The sequence below is a fragment of the Tympanuchus pallidicinctus genome, unplaced genomic scaffold, assembly GCF_026119805.1.
Source record: "Tympanuchus pallidicinctus isolate F22 unplaced genomic scaffold, pur_lepc_1.0 scaffold41, whole genome shotgun sequence".
Classification (NCBI taxonomy): domain Eukaryota; kingdom Metazoa; phylum Chordata; class Aves; order Galliformes; family Phasianidae; genus Tympanuchus; species Tympanuchus pallidicinctus.
In genome coordinates, this window is record NW_026294760.1 from 486,305 (window position 1) to 503,700 (window position 17,396).

The following is a 17,396-nucleotide window of genomic DNA, read 5'->3' on the forward strand; positions in this document are numbered from 1 at the left end:
GAGGGGAGGAAAACAGGAGGGGGGGGGGAAAGACAACGCGGGAAACGACTTCTCTCTTCACCTGCGGCTCCGGCGGAGGTTTGCAGCCTCAGCTCCGGTCGAGGAAGGAGCGGAGTTGCGGGGCCAGCATGGGCGGAGGGGCTGAGAGGGGCGGCTGTGCCCCGCGCCTGGAGCTGCTGCTGTTCCTGGGTCTGTGCGGCCGCGCGGCAGCGCTGAGAGGTAAGCGGGATCCCCAAGCCATCCCTCCCTGGCAAGTTTGTAGACGGAAACCCTCGGCCGGCCCCGAGCACCGGTTGCTCTGCTGGGCGAACCCCCGTCATTTACAAAAACAAAACAAAAAAAACCTCTCCCCACTCCATAACCCCACGGGATCGCGGTGGGAGGCGAAGCGGATATGCCCCAACGTTGGGGTAAGGGGAATAGAGCCCTGCAGGAGAGAAACGGGGGCCAGGGACCGAGGGCGGGACGCAGCTCGGCACTGCGGGCTCCGGGCTGCGGAGCATCCTCGGGAATGCGGCGTGTGCGGGGCTGCGGGCAGCGCTGGGATACCCGCAGCGGTCGCGGGGAGTGGCGGAGCCGTCCCGAAATGATGGTGCTGCGAGATCGTGGACTGTTCTGACAGCGAGAGAATCCAACACCTGGCAGACAATGCGAGTGTCTGCGCTTGGGTGCGCGTACGCGCGGTGTTATTGATGTACGTGCGATGTCGGGGTCCGTCCCCACCTCCAGCCTGGCACTTCGGTACGTTGAGCTCCGATAGGGCCGGGCACCGCGCATCGTTGGACCCGGTGCTGTGGGCTGCACAGAACGTTCCCTCCTGCTGTTGCGGTTTTACAGTGCAAACCTGCAGCAGGCTTTGTAGATCCGAGCACATCCCTCTTGTTGTCGCCTTTCTCGATCTCTCCCCGCTGGGGCTGTGCCTCCATCTGCTGCTGTGGGACACCATCCTCTGGTCGGGCATTGCCCGTGGGTCAGACGTGGGGCTGGGCCACAGGTGGCTGCTGGGCAAAAGCATCCCTTATAGAACTGAACTGAAAGATGAGAATGGGAGGAAGGCTGATATTACTTAGTATTTATTTCAAAAGGCATTTGTGACCATAAGGGACTGCATGTGTGTTTAGTTTAAATCGGTGTTTCATATGCATCTGGAAGGACTCTGGGGTGGATCTCATATTGGGAAGTGTGGTTGGGATCAGGCCCCGTGAGCCTCAGAAATGTCACTGCAAACCGTGTGGGGTGTAGTGGGGCTGTTGCTGTTAAAGAGTTTTAGTTGTTCAACTAAAATTTCCCATCCAGGACATTTCAGGCTGAAATAGGATGGGTTTGGGAGTTGTGGGTATCCTTAGGGTCAGCTGGTGGCTGCGGTCTCTGAGCTGTGATGTGCTGTCTTTGGTTGTGGCTTTGGCCGAAGCAGTGAAGCCCAATCACCGACCTGCTGAGCTGTAAGGGATGCAGGTGAAGTTATCTTCAAGCCCCCTCTGAGACAAATGGTATTCCGAGATCCTGGTTTGAACTGAGTTTGAAGAGAAATGAAATGACTGTAGATAACCTTCACGCTGCATTTGTCTGTTGGAAGGAATGTCTGTGCATTGCTTTGGGCTTTTATTTTACAGCAAACAATGCATAGACACTGAGGGAATTTGAAAACGAGATGGAAGTTGCTAATATTTTTTTAATCTCATTGAGGTATTGAAACTAATTTTAGGTTGCATGTATCCAAGTGAAGATGTCTCTAAAATGTGAATGCTGGTTTTGCTCTGCATCTCGATATTAAAGCCTAAAGCTACGTGTTTCATTGTGTTCCTACATCTGTGTGCATTTTGTTGTAAATAAGCACCGTTTAGGGATTTTCCTTCTCTTGTTGCAACAGTATCAGTGCAGCCATTGCTTCTCACTTCTGGTTTTATTACAATAAATGCTCCTCTAAGCCTCCTCATGGAACAGGGCATGGCTGAGAGCGAGCCATAGGAGCGGGTGTCTCAGTTTGGAATTGAGGGATTTTTATTTTTTTTTTAATTTGACTTTTTTTTTTTTTGGTTTTTTTTTTTTCTTTTGTGTTTTTTTTCTTTTTTTTTTTTTTTTTTTTTTCTTAATATCACCTCTCTGGTCTGGAGAGCTGTGAATTTAAGGCATTGCTCTGATCTGGGAGCTCAGCAGACAAACCAGGTTCTGGGCAACAGAGCTCTTGGAGGAATAACGCTTTAGGAAGATAAAAGCAGTTGATGCTAAGATGAATCCAATGGCAGGGACAGGACTGATAGGTGAGTTGTTTGTGTCCTGGTTCTACCTCTTGTCTGGAATTTAATGCCATCCTTGTGCAAATTAGATGAACTTCTGTTTGCTTCATTGCGAACGGGCTGGAATTGCATTTGTGTATCTAGATTCTCTCAGTATTTGCAGTGTACCTCATTGCCACCAGCTTAGAGCAGCCCGGGAGCCACCGCTGCTGCTTTTATTTGCAGAGCGACGTGGATTTGCTGCGCTGCATTCAAGGAGCAGGGAGGCTTTTTGTGTCCTGATTTCTGCATCTGAAGGAGGTGTGTTATGGCTGGTGTTGCGTTAGATTGTCTTCAGTTCTCATTCTCTGTTCCTTGTGCCCCGCTGAGAGTAAAGCTGTTTATTTGTTCCTACGTTCACCTGGAATATCTCTCATGTGCCGACCTCAACTGAACAGACGCTGTCAGCATATGGATTTATGTGATCTTAAAGTACAAATGTCACCAGGATCTCAGCAAAGCGGAGGACTGAGATACTAACAACTGATGCGGGGTGAACAAAAATCAAGGAAAAGCTCTCATGAGCTGTGTGCATCAATTGTATGACTGCATTCACACACATCACATAGTTTTGCTGCATGAGGAAAAAGCATTCATTAAAACAACAAATCCCATCTCTGAGCCATCCTTCTACTCACCGTGCCTTTGTTTCTCTGCCAGTGTTTGTATCTACTTCTCAGCTGCTCAGGGAAGAAACTTCTTTGACTTGGGGTTGTGGTTACTGAGTAGTTGGTTGCTTCTCTCTGGTCTCCATGAAGATACAAGCTTGCTTTGCTTGTGCTGAGGTCTTGCTTTGTGTATGAAGAGAAAGGAAGGTTTGTGAGAGGAGGATGGAGAAGCCTGGGGGCTCAGAAAGCAGCATTTCAACACTGCCATCAGAACGTGGAAGTTGTTATGCTTTGGGACTGATAGAATCAGTGCATGTATTAGTTCTTTTAAGTCACTGTTCAGTGGTGTGTTGGCTTCCAGTCAGTCCTGCTCTTTTCTGCATCTATTGCTGTGCTCATCTGCTATAGCATAGTTCATGAGAAGAGGTGGGATAGAAGAAGCATTTCTATTGAGTGTGAGGCTGACTTTGGACCCTCTGTAGAAGGGGGATCCACTTATTGGGATCGTTTTAATTTGTTCTGTGATTTACTTGGGTGTATTGCTGCATTGCTCAGAGCACACTGAATTTATTTCCTGCATCCTGTTGCAGCCAACATTGGTGCCAAGTACTGCTTAGACAGAAAGCTGAGGAGTTGCACATATGATCCTATGTTGGAAGTGTGGTGCACACATCTCCATTCCGCTGTTCCTTTCTAATGTGTGCATCTCTGGGTGATATTCCCTCCTGTCTTTCCATAAAGGAACTCCTTCCCTGCAAAGCAGTGTGTTGCAGTGCTGCTTCTCCCTGGCTCCTCATTGTACACTTGTGCTTCTCCACATCCACACAGTAGAGCTCTGCAATTCCTATCTCTTCTGATGCAAAGAATGAAGCTCGAGCTCTGCAATGATGAAATGAGCTTTCCAAGCTATGAAAGAAAATGTCCATCTTCACAGAGGCAGGGGACTCTGTATCAGGCTGAATTGTTAGCAGTGAAGAAGAGAAGCTAATCTGATGGTTGTTTCACAGCGAATTACAGAACGCAAACATCAACAGTCTGATACAAGCCTAGATGGAAAATTACTTATGGTGCAAAGGATCCCACAGGGCCATCTGATGTATGTTTGCTGTATTTTCAGCCCTGCTTTCTGGGGAAAGGTGGAGTCAGAGGGAAGGAGCAGAATGTTAACACCAGAGGCTGCTGTTTCTGTTGTTTTCAGCAGCTGCCGCTGTTGCAGTGCAGCAGATGGTCAGCTTCATTTCTATGAAATGGTTTTGTTTTTTCCATTTCTACTTTTAGAGAACCTCAATTGCCACACTATATCACACTGCATCACCTTACAACATCATTATTTGTAAATGCCATTTTTTTTTTTTTTTATGCTTAACCATATCTTACGTGGTCCATAAACCACATTGGAGAGCATCTTGCCAAGAAGGCATCGAAAGCTTCTAATTTAAATACACGATTTGGTGACCTCAGCCTCAAAATTCTACCTCCACCACTTTGGTTTGTGGTTTTTGTCCATTTCCCCCTTCCCACCTCCTTTTTGAGGCCTTTTTTAAAGCAGCAGCCAGGAACAGCAGCAATAAAGAAGTGCTCATTGTGGTGCAGTTCCATGTGTTGGGGTGATGAGTGGCACCCAGTGCCCCCTGCTGGGGTTTGAGGCTGTGTTTGTGTTTTCCTTCAGTACTTTGAAGGCACACTGGATGCTTCTCTACATAAAATGGTGCAATAAAAGAGCTCAGCTTATGTGCAGATGAAACCTACTGAGTATGTCTGGAGATGAGCAGTGTAAGCAAAACGAGTGCAGTAGGAAATAGTGTTGGTGGGTGGGTGGTGATGGTGGTGTTCCTTATATTGGTGCCTGTTGTAACAGTAGGAAAACTTGAAAATCAGAAGCTTTTTATTTATTATTCCTGTGCAAAACGTCCAAACTTTGCAGCTGTCAGGAAGCACAGAACACACAGCACACCTGCTCTTACCTTTATGCTGAATGGGCAGTTGCTTCAAGTTTGGATGTATTCTCTTTTTTCTCAGCAATACATTTTGTGGATCTCCACTGTTTCTTCTTCAAGCACTTCTGCATGTGAAATTAAATTGCTGGAGTCCTGGCAGACAATGGGTGTGAAAGGAGCAAACGTGGAGGCTTCTTAGAAGTGCTGAATAGTTACTCACAGAATGGCTTCCATGCTTACAATGCTCCTAATAATAGATTGCATTGCCGAAAAACAAATTTGCTCTATTAATTGAATTCACCTGTCATATGAAACCACATCTGATCTGCAGTTCAACAGATGCGTCTGTGACTTTTATGGTGACAAATGCTTCAGGTTAGCAGTGTTTTGGGCCAGATTTAAAACCGCTGAGGGTCCGTGGTAAGCCATTACCCTTTGAAATATTAATTTCGCCTTCCAATTCCGAGGTATTTGCTGCCACTGATTTATTGCGAGGTATTTGCTGCTGCTGACGTAGCTAATAATGGATTTGAGTTGGAACTTTATCTTTTAACTTGGCTGTAGAGAACATGGGCTGTTTGCTGGGAGTAGAAGAGTGATGCTGGGTCACAGCTTGCAGTGCTTTCCCTGTCACAGCTGTCATGCAGCTCAATGAGGGGCGGCTGCAGGATGCAGGGTGATGCATGTCCTTACTGTGTCCTAACGAAGCTGTGTGTGCTGTGCTCATCGTGTAGTTCTCAGAGCTCAGTGATGCTGGAGAAATACCCGTACATCAAAGTAGCTCTCATTCTGAAATTCAGTTATTTTTTTTCTTGATATCTGTGTGTTTCCAAAGGTTTTATGAACTTCTCGATATGGTTCATGGGCAAATGACTGGTGATTTCTCTATTTCTAAGAGGGGAAAGTAGCTGAAAAAATGCTTAAGGGATAAATAAAAGTGGAAATAAAAAGCCACTGCTCCTATTCATCACTATATATTATAGAATCATGTCAGATTTGTAGGTCTGACCTCGAGTAACGTGGTGTAACTTGTGCGAAATGGGGTCACTCAAGTTGAGATGTTGAGATCTGTCTCCTGTTTCTGCCTGCTCTGTCCAGCTGCGTGCATTCCTTGAGGCAGAAGGGTTGCATGGAGCTTTAGGCTGCTCCAGAGATGCACCATCCTGACACGAGGAGGTCGGCAGTGTGTGTCACCCTGTTATTTAACCATGGATTGTGGGGAAAAGGCACTTAATCATACATTGCCTTTGTTATCAGCCCTAATCCTTCTTCTTTTCCTGGTAGAAGCAACTTCAGTGATGTTAAATTAGTTTCTAAGAAGCGGCGGTACTGTGTTAAGAGAGGAAACAAGTCATTCTTCTCCAGCTGGCACTTGGTAACAGCTTATGGCTGTGCTGAGTACCTAAAGGCTGTTAATACCAAATTTGCCACAGTAACAGCCGAACTCCCTCAGCTCCCACTACATTAAAAACATAGGACTTATTTTGCGTCAAATGAGCTAACAAAATAAAAGATGAATTTAGAGTATTTAATCTGTCAGCATCAATGAATCTGAGAGGATTATCATTCCATTACTGCTAATAGATTTTTTCCAGAGATAACTCTGCTACTTGACTTGCCTATTTCTGTGAAGATTTTTACAGATCTAATTTAGACTATGATTTAAATACTTCTGCTCTATTTTGATTTGAATCTGTGAGTTAGTAATGTGGTGCCTGACTTGTTTTGAGCTCGGTAACTTTTCTTCAATCATTTGAATGAGAACATCTTTAATTCTTGCTAATGTGGGGTTTTCAGATCTGAGTTGTGCTTAACATGACCTAACAGTTGGAGCTGACTTCTCCTTGCCTCCTTCCTGAGGAACGGCAAAACAAATAGCATTGCCCTTACGATGGGTATCAGAAGCACTGATGCAGACCTGGTGCTTACTCATGTGTAGGGAAAGAGCCCAAGGATGGGGATTCTTATTTCCAAGGTCTCTTGGTGGTCATTGATGTGTGAAGGTTTTTTGAAGACAAATAAGGATAACATTTCTTACCTTATAGGATGAAAAAGGGAGCAATTGTGTGTTCTGACCATCACTCCAAGTGAGCTGTGGGGAGGAGGGAGAGGAGTACATAGCAGAGAAACTTCCTGACTCTAGATGGAGCCCAGGCTGTAGGATTTGATTGCAGTGATTGCAGTAATGCCCTCACAAAGGTCTTGCAGCCCAACAGTCAGACGTACTGCAGCGATAGGAAACCATACAATATCAGTATTGCTCTGCAAATAAATTCCCCTCTCACAGTGTATGTTTCAGCAAATGGCTTCACAAGACGACGTGCCCCTGAGTTGTGTGTGAAGGTTAAGTTTGTGCAGGTTGGGGTGATTTGTTGTTACTTTGGGGTTAGTGGGGCTGTGTTATCCAGGTATGGGTGAACCGATGCTCCCACTGGACTCTGAATTTAGCAGAAAATAAACCAGAGAGGAGATGTCAATGAGGGCCGTCCCGTCCTCATACAGTTGTAATCATCCCCAGCTTCAGCACTGCATCTCTGTAGTTTGTGATGTCAAACTGGATTACGTGGCTATTGAAACTCTGCTGTGGATTTCACAACCTCTCTGGGCTCTGTGCGTAATTAAAAGACTTTGAGTCTCCAGTGTTATTTAGTGCCTTTCTCTAATTAGCTATTTCTATGACTGTTTTTTATACAAATATTATGTCTGCCACCTTTTCTATATGTAAGAGTGAGACCCCTCTGCTGGTTCAGCAGTGATGGAATTCTGTAGGAGGGGAGAGGGCTGGTAGAGTATTGTCAATTGTATCCAGAATATCATAGATGAAAGTAATAATTAATGTTTTACAGCTAGATTCTGAGTGCTGCCACTGGTCGGTGCAGCGGTATCTGGCCATCCTGCAGCCCCATAAATGAGATCATAGCCACTAACAACTTGGCAGGGCTACTCTTGAGAGATTTTTTTGTGCCTTTGGAATGTCACTTATAGTTACAGTCCCCTTGGTCCTGCAGGGACAAAGGGTACACTTGTTGTGATGGAGACAAATAACAAGCTGTGGTCCCCCTGTGTTTGGCTGCACTGTCATGTCATGCAGCCTGCAGTGTTCCATCATCTGAGCCTGTCATGCTTAACCTCTAAAGCAGCTTAACATGAGGAAGTAGGAGAAGCTGTGAGTGGGGAAATAGAGCCGGGCCTGATGTTGGTTCATATTTTTAACCTTTAATTTCCTTGGGAGTATACCCATAAAAAAAAAAATACAACCACAAAATGTTACCAGCTCACACCAAGATGTTTTTAATCCTGTGGAAGTTCCATATTTAAAATGCTTTATTAAAGGTATAAAATATTTTCTATGGAGCTGAACCATTTTTCGTGGCAGAAAGATAGGAAAGAGACTTCAATAATGCAGGTGTTGTTGTGAGGGGAAGCAGAAGGAGGAATTCTTTTTTCAGTGCACAGCTTCTCTCACAGCTGTGAATAAAACAAAACCCACAGCCCCCTAAACAGTTTGTTTTTTGAGGTAGTTGCTCACAGAATGATGTGTGATGTGTCCAGCCAAGGAGCCTTGTAAATGTAGGACTGCAACTTGTTTCCTAGTGGTTTGGATATTTTTTTTGCCTGATAAATGCAGAAGGAAATGGAAGGATAGTGAAGACATCTGACTCAATCTCAAATGAGACCAATAGGAATCAACTTTGGTCCAAATATGAGGCCCCTGAGCTCTACGTTGGTTTCTGATGGCTTTAGAAGGGCCAGGCGTTGTATGGGCACTTGAGGTTTTCCACCTGAAAAGACATCTGAAAGTTTGGGAGAGCAAAATGCACAGTGTTCCTAGAGCAGCTTAGCCATGCTCTTCCTGACTTAGACTCCAGTGTCCTGCAAGCAGGCTGCATTTCTTTGTGTTGAAGGCTTGCAATTAAATCTTAGCTGATGATATGTTGTGGTGGCTTGTGATGCTTCTCATGGGCTAGGTTGATGCAGCAAGTGGCTTCAAATTCATGTCTGATATCAGCTGTTAAACTTATTTTAAGCCCAAGCTGTTCTTCTTGCACTCCTGTATATTTTAAATCTCCTACCATTGTGGAAAGCAGTAGGAGAAATCTTCTTGATGGCTGTTTAACAATCTCATCTCAGTGGTTTTCTCTAAAACAGATCCAGTGTTAATAAAGACTGAGAATGTTCCATGAATAGATTCCTATTCAGAGCGCTGAGATGATGTGCTGTATTTATGAACAGGGATTTTAACCTCTAGGTTGTCATTAAACAATTTCTGCTGGAGATCAGCAAATCTCTGGTGGTTATTACTGACTTGGTCACCTATTCCACTGATCTGATGCTACAAATCTTTCAGTAAATTGTTTTAATAAAGAGAAGCCTATAATGAGGTGACTATGAGAATGTCATTTCATCATATTAGGGGTCTGTAAGACTTCACACAGACAGGTGGCTGTATTGGCTGCCTACGTGCTTCCTGCATTCAGTTTAGCAATCAGAAGAGGACCGAAGGAATAGTCCAGAAATTGTTTGATTGCTATATGTTGCTTCTGAGATGCTTCCAAAACAGGTTTGGTTTTTTTTTTTCAGTGCTGACATCTGAGACAATACATGTGATTTAATTCATAGCATGGTTGCAGACAGCGCAGTCTTATTTCTTCTGATCTTCTTTGTTGGTTTTTTCAAATGACAGACATGATTCTTGGTTATAATACTCCTCCTTATAGGCTGCTTGTTAAGTTAAATTTGTGTGTCTGCTACAGTGAGCAATCCTGAGTTTATAGTCAGTAGCTGCTGTCCCTAATTCAGCGTCTACTTTCTGTGCTTGAAGCAGTAACTGAGATGCTGCTGTGAGAATACACAATCTGCTTAGTCGCAAAGAGAAATTAGCATTTACACAGGAATCCCATTTAGGCTTCTCTGAGCAAGATTTCTGCCTGGTAACCCAAAATCAGTGCATCTGGATCTGCTCTGATGTGGTTTTTCAATATGTCAGGTCCAGCTGACACAGGAGACTTTGGACCACCTTCAATGGGTTGTGCAGAGCTTCCTGCCAGCCTTTATGGCTTGCCTGAGCTTCAGAAAAAAAGTGCAATGAATTCTCCATGTCTCAGCTCCTTCCTTGTGCATCTCCCTTATTTGTTAGCAGTGTAGGGATATAAAAAAAGAAACAGATCTGATTCTCCAACAGTTTGGGCAAGCTGTATGCTTGTTGGACCTTTCCAAAGAATATGAAAGAATTATTCCGAAGAATGGCCAACATATCTTTACGTTAATAAAGAAATAAACAGTTCACCTCTGAGTGAACTGGGAAGCTATGGGATTGGTTAAGCACACAGAGTGTGGGTGATTGTGGCTGCTCTCTGACTTGTCTTCTCCCTTGGACCATTACTCCAACTGTAGATCACTGTAAACTACTTGCCTTCGCCTCCATTTCAAGCATGGAAATGGAACAGAGGAGGCAAGTTATTCTAGCAAGCACTGACTTGTATTCCAGCTCGTTTGTGTGTATTTATGTTATTGAAAGGGGTTCATGAAGCATTTGTGGCAGTGTATTCCACATGGCATTCAGAGAGGAGGCTCAGGAGTTGATTCCATGGACAGCCATTGGTGGGAAATGGAACCAAGTGTCAAGTAAAATCAACAGGCTCTTATTTATAGTGGAAGGAAACGCTGCACGTCCCTATCTGTTCTGAAAGGGGGAAGCAGGAAAAAACACCACCATGTTCCTGTAGACCTGTGCTTGTAATGCAGACACGAGAACATAACAATCCACAGTTTCTGGTAGCCTGGAAATTGCTCCTAGCACGCATTGCACTTGGCCAAACACAGAGCAGTTGGGTTAGCTGTGTCACAGCAATGACTAATGAGCAAAGGTGTGGGGTTTGAACGGTGCCACCTCCTTTCTGTCATTTTATGGCAGTTAATAACCTGGGGCGTCTTGCTGCATGTGGGTCCCTCCTCCTTCCCCCCCAATTTATTTGCATCTTGTAAGAATGACCTTGTTATATTTCAAAAAGACAAATTCTAGGGAAGGCAGAGGCTGCCATAGCTGCTGGTTTTCCCATCGGCAGAGTTCTCTAGCTCCTAATTAGTTGCAGAAGAAATCCAGCTGACAAAGAAATAAAAGATGGAATTCACATACTCAGCTGTATACTACCAAGATGCAAACAACTCCAGAATATGCATCAACAGGGTCAGCAAGAATGGTTGTATTTTATATTTGGTAGACTGTTACTTTATGTTGTATGGTGGAGTGTTACCTTATGGAAAAATCAGAGATGTTCACATAGCCCAGTTCTATGTATGAACTAGAATATAATTTTGCCCCGTGATGCTGAGCACCCCTCTGGAATCCCAGCAGTGTATGGGCTCACTCAGCGCAGCTGGAGAAGATGAAATACTCTGAATTACTGCACGTCATTCTGTGTTATTTCATCCCAAGTTTTGATCCTTCCCTCTAGGTTCATAGCATGAGTTTGGCTTTGTTGCGTGGCCTGAATCCATAACAGGTTCATTTGAGTCTGTCACGATGACCTTACATCTGACTGTTCATGCAGAATGTTGCTTTCTGCTTTTCTCCTTTATCAGAGAGCTTTGTGGAAAATAATTTCCATTGATATCATAAGAAGGTTGTGTTATATGGTGATTTCTTATTCTTTTTAATGCTATATCAGCATCTTGTTCAGAGTTTTTGCTGCACTTTGGCCGTGTGTGATGAGGTGCAGGCACTGTTCTAGATAGAATTCAGGCTATGATGAGAAGACAGGTGAGAATAATTACTGTTTTATGCTGCGTTCTGAAAGGAGTTATCTATAAATATCTGTCAGGTTACTACTGCCTAAAAATAATTGTTATGTAGAGCAAAGGCTTTACAGAAACTTGGAAAGAATTGAGCTCCCACGTGCTGAAATGGCCTTCATGCCATGGTCAGGGTGGGTTCCTTACCATCCTTGTGCAGTGGTTCCCATAGTGCTGTGCAGGAGGCGGGATGCTGAGCTGTGCCCTCCTGCTCCAGCTGTTTGAACACAGCCCCCAGTGCCAGCAGGGAACACTGCAGGGTTTGTAGGATTCCCTGAACTCAGGAAGGTGTTCTGACATTGCAGAGCTGCTCTGGGCTCTCTGCCTATGCAACTTCCATCTATCTGCAGTTGCTTTATTACACCCAGCGTGCGTTTTGTCCTCTTTTGCCTTAAACTTGGCTCCAGAGGCACTATGGCCTGATTTGGTTTACTTTCTTATGTCATCAAATGTAATGACAAGGCCTCCTTGACACTCTGATAAAATACACAGTGTTTTAGAAGAAATAATTCAGCTCTTGAAGGCAAGCAGAACAGATGACCTGAACGGATAGCTGCCTTTCACCTATGGGTACCCCCATCAGTTATTTGTATTGGTCTGGCTGGGAGAGAGAATGACACAAACCTGTGCCAGCTCACACGAAGTTTGGGACGTTCTTAATAATGCTCAGAGCTAATGAATTATTGCTTATCAGAAATATGAATGTCACATCTCGATGCCTGCATCTTTAAGAGAAACTTCAAAAGAATATTTTTGTCTCTCAGATTCCCCAGTTTTTCGTAAAGGGCTGAAAAACACTTTTTAGAACCTTAAACTGCCATCTTCTCTCAAATCTGTCTTGACAACTGTTTAATGGTATTATCATCACAAATGGACTTCACCAGTGTTGGAGATATCTGAGCAATTCTAAATGGCATAGGAGTTTGTGTAGGCTTGCTGCTGAGGGAAGAGCTAGATTAAAGGCTAAATGCATCTTGTGTGCTGTGATGTATCTGATACAGTGAGTGGGAGTATTGTAGTCCACAAGCTGAAGTGAGTAGAGCAAGATGGAAAGCAAACAGCGCTGAAGACTTCCAATCTGTTAGGATGGATACTTAGAGGTATTACAAAGGGCAATCCTGAAGCATGGCTTCAATTTCTAACCAGTGTTATTCCTACAGTGTGGCTCTGTAGAATGAGCCTCTGGTTTCTCTTTTTCAGGCTCTTAACTTTTCTCACCATGAGCTTTAGGGACATGATTTGAATGTCTGAGGGGAGAAAGGAAGTGAGTAATTCCCTCAAATCTTACTCTTGAAATCACTCCATCTCTTGGGCAGCTGCTTTAGAGCTGACTTGGAGTGAGCTATGAGAGATGCAGGTGGTGTTTGTGTAGATGTGGGTATGATAGGAAGGTGCTGGCAATGGGATGGGTTCCTGTATGCTGTCCAGTGCTGTGACTAGCAGCAATTGTCTTCTCTCCATAGGTTTTTGTCTCAAACAGGGCCATTTTCAGACAACTGCATAAGCTTTGTGCCCGATGTGTTCTAGAAAGGACAGTATGCGATAAGTTTGGGGCTGTTTATTAGCTGTCTTGGTCAGATGTTTTGTAGCCTTAAATCTCTTATGTGCCTTGCTGCATTTAAACCACAAGAAGAACCTGCAGAATGTATGGTTTTCTTCAACTATGTGACTTTCCAAACCAAAAGGAGGGCTCAGCTCTCCTGTGGGCTTTGTCATGTAACTCATAAGACTGCACTCATTGCTGTGGATCCAAAGCAGTGTATGAACCACTTAACTCTACTCTTTCTCCATTTAATGAACGGAGAGGAGACTGTTGTTGTTCCAGACCAGGTGCTATGGGCCACCTTCACCTCTGTGCAATCAGAAAAGTGATGTGATGTTTGCTCTGGTGATGCTGTGGGGAAGGGTATTGCCTGGATTAGTATTATTAGTATTATATATTATTAGTATTATATAGTATTATTAGTAACTCATAAGGCTCAGAGTACAGAATCTTATTTTGTTTTTCTGGAAGGTGAGGGTAGCTTAGAGCACACCTTTGTTAAGCCTTGGTTGCAAGGCTTGTGTGCTGGTAGCAGCCAGTTGTTCTGTACTGATGTTTCTTATGTGATATCTGCACCTTTACGGGATCTGAAGTTGTGTCTTCTGGCTGCCCTGTTGGCTGTTGCTGTAGACAATTTCTTACAAGTGAAGCAGGATGTTTCTAATTGCTGTAATACAGAAGGAGGACAAATGGTCAGCTGAGCAACTTTTTAAATAAAAAATATGCTTTTGTGCTTTGTTAGTATGTGATATCTGTCCTTGTCTTGGTTCTCTATGCCTTTCTCACATCAAAACAAAAGATGTTTATTGGTTTGCCTTTCTCAAGGGAGGAGTGCTGATCTACTCATGAGGAGGTCTGGCTTACAAAGCTTGTGAAATCCAGGGAAAATCCTTTGATTGGCAGCAAGAATTGCCAGTGTGTTGACTTTGTGTGCTGCAGCCTCACCGGAGATCTGCTTTGATGCTGCCTTGTTTCCTGCTAACATGAAAACAAAAGTTGCTGCGCTCCCCATTCCTGGTTTAGCTGTTGTAAATGCGGCCCCTGGGGAAGCTGTTTGCTTGGAAATGATTTGCATGTTTGACAGCACCTTCTTCTCCCTGTGTTAAAAATGTAGGGCAGTGTCTGTCAGCAGCAAAGGCCCTCTCTTCATTTTCCCTTCTTTTCTGTGGTTGGTTAATTACGTCTGTGGGTCCAAAGAAAAAAAAACTGCTGTTACGCAGGCAATTGACATTAATTTTGCAATAACTTAATCTGTGCCAAGCAACATAAAAAAGATCGAAACCTGAATTCGAATGACTTTAAAAACGATAAAATAACAGCATGCAGCAGAGCTACAGTGTGTTATCCTTCAGACTTGGGAAGCTGTTGGAAGTTGGAGTGTTGTGGTCCATCCCAAAGGGACTGTTTTAGTTTGAAACGTTAAATTGCATTGAAGTATAAAAATAGCCTCTCCTAAATTACATCTGCATCAGGTGACTTCTCAGCCCTATTTACTTTCTTCATTTTAATCCTACTGAAGTTATGACTGAGAACATTATAAGCTTTTCTATTATATACATGGTAAAAAAACCAATTAGTCTTGCAGTGCTGGGCCTGGGATCATGCTGGGGTAGTGCACTCAGTTGTGAACAAAAGGAAGTTATTAGGATCATTTGCAGCAGGATGCTCTGGAAGCCACTGAAATATGTTTGATTCATTGAAGGTGGTTTCTGAGAAGGTCCAGCACTGTATTTCTTTGCCCTTTAGGTCCTCCTTGTGAGAAAAGCAAAACTCCAGCCCCATAAATTGGCTGCGTCAGATTGAATGAGGGAGGACCTCTGTGAGTGTTTTGGAGAAAAGGGGCTCTTATCAGAAGCGGTGGGGAATCTGTATGCAGTGCAGCCCATGATGGGAGCACTGGGAGGGCTGACTGGGTCTGAGTTCTGAGAGCGTGAGTTATCAGCTGAGTGTTGCACAGGAAGCAGTGGAACAGCTATTAAATGTTCAACCGTGCCTTGCTAAGGGATGTGTGTTTAGCGAAGCAGCCAATTGCAGCACTATATCTGCTGCTTTGACCCTCTTTCAGGACACCGTTTTATTTTCTCTCCCCCTCCAATGACATCCCCGCTCTCTGGGGATAGGTGCTGACTTTGCACAGTGTAACAGCACAGATTCTGGCCTCATTCCTTTTCACCTTAAAGTTCAGAACTTGTTCTGAGCAGATGAATGGTTGGAGGCTGTGGCACTGCCTCCTCCTTAAAGGAGAACAGCTCTGCAAGGGCTCTTTGGGGTTTGAGATCCAGATCCTGTATCTGGTACGTGGCTATGGATCATCCTGATGAGCACCAGGAAAGTGGAAGGATGAATGTTTGGTCCCAGCAGTAAATTACAGAAGCATTTGCTGAAAGTGCCGTTCTGCTGTTTGCCATTTAAATAATGATTTAATTGCATGTGAATAAAGTTGGGTGACTTTTTTTTTTTTTTTTTTAGACAAATTACTGCTGTCAATGAATTTTATAAACCATGACCTCAACTCTGCAACCTTCTCTCAAAGGCTTGGAAAAATATTCAAGCTGCTTAACCACGATGCCAACTGTCAAATATGTCGCTGTGCTTTGCCTGCCCTCAACGTTTGCTGTCACTTGGGGATGGCAGGAACTTCTCCTGTTGACTGTGCAGGCATTTGCTATCTGTCCACAGGACGTTCTTTGCTTGATCAGGCAACTTTAATACGATGTGTACTGGTGAGCGTTGTCTGATGATGAGGAATTGTTTCATTCAGCATCCATATGACCTCTGAATCCCTTTACAGAGCTCGGAATCATTGTGTGGAATTGGATGTAAGATACTTTATAAGAATTCAGGATAGGAGCTATTGAAATATGTGATTAGAAAGGGCTTTTGGCATGTTTTCTGAAGTTGGGAATAATTGGTTGCTACCCAGTGTACACATACACCATGATGGCACATCAGAGGGTGTGACAGTCTGGTACCAGTCTGCTCCATCAGTGCGCTTAACCTTATGTCCTGATTTGATAGGGGAGTTGCTCTTTTAAGCGTAACTGTTAATTAGAAGCAGATTGTTTACCGAGGTCACGTCAGTCACTGCTGTTAAACAATGAGTGCCAAAACCTTTTTTGGAGACACGTGTGGGAGATCCCCACGATCCCATGACTGCGTTGCATTTAGCAGCTCGCCCTCCCTGTCTGCTGGCACCCCGAGGTGCTGAGGCACCCATCACAGCTCTGCCTGCGATGCTGTAAGGAGGTGTGGATGGCACTGTGAACACACAGCTCTGCTGACAGCTGTGCCATTCAGAGCTGTCTTTTTAAAAATGTATTTTCAGAGCGGTGCTCTTCCTTGAAAGCAGAAATGCTGATGTGTGACAAAAGAGTTTTAAATGGCAGGTTAAGAAATATCTGAGCCCCTGTCTGGGCTCTGACAGTCTTTCCTTCTTAACACAGTTGAGTGACAAGGAGTGGCTGTATGTGACAATGCAGCTTTGGGGGTTGCTCCTTATCCCAGCCAAGCTGCAGTTTTTGCTTTAGTCAGTGTAGAAGTTTTGCTCTTAGGACATTTTCCCTATTGTGGTATTTTTTGTCCAGAGATGGGAACACTTCTTGTACTGACTGGGCAGAGATGCTCCTGACTGTTGCTGCTAATGTCTGTAGTAATCCTGAGTCATTGAAGGTGGCCAAAGAGCTGCTTCAGCACTGAGATCGAGTTCTGCAGCACTTCATGAGCTCTGCACCCCATCTGCACTGCTGTGTGCTGAGACCAAGGGATGTAAGCAGCTGCCCCTGATGGGGAGAGGGTATGGAATAGTTAAACACCCATAAAATAGAAAGATTAGGTTGAACCCATAAGGTTAAAGTGAAGGGGATGTTCTGTGGCTGTGATCTTCAAGAGCTTTTTCCAAACTGCCTCCCAGCTTTGCCTGTCCGGTGTGGTTCTTCCACCAGCACAGAACCACTGCTGTGTTAAGACTTCAAGATGCAAATGTGAGAGCAACCAGAGCAATGCTTCATTTTCTGCTCTGCTAAAAAAAAATTGTTTTTTTCCTCCCACAGCTCAGTTTTTTCTCTTTTTAGTGACACACACATGGTATTTTTAGAGAGTTCTTAAAAAAGAACTCTTTGCAAGAAGGGTACTTCACGGCGTAGCTTTGAAATATAGAGGTAGAAGGAGCCATATGTCACTTGATTAAAACGTTGCGCTGCGATTTGGATCTGCTTCTGTAGATTTGACAAAGACCTCAGGC

The 17,396-nt window shown here is 44.2% G+C and overlaps 1 protein-coding gene across 4 annotated transcripts in view; it reads left to right on the forward strand.

The window, feature by feature from the left end:
* The window catches only part of UNC5D (unc-5 netrin receptor D), a 135,351-nt gene that overhangs the window by 47,954 nt on the left and 70,001 nt on the right, over positions 1 to 17,396 (forward strand). For 3 of the 4 annotated variants that reach the window (XM_052701822.1, XM_052701826.1, XM_052701823.1), the window contains exon 1: positions 35 to 219. The exons of the other annotated variant lie outside the window; for it this stretch is intronic. In XM_052701822.1, coding sequence (XP_052557782.1) covers positions 129 to 219 — 91 coding nt within the window. In that variant the 5' untranslated portion in view covers positions 35 to 128. Of the gene's footprint in view, positions 1 to 34; positions 220 to 17,396 lie in introns of those variants that run through there. 4 annotated transcript variants of the gene reach the window in all.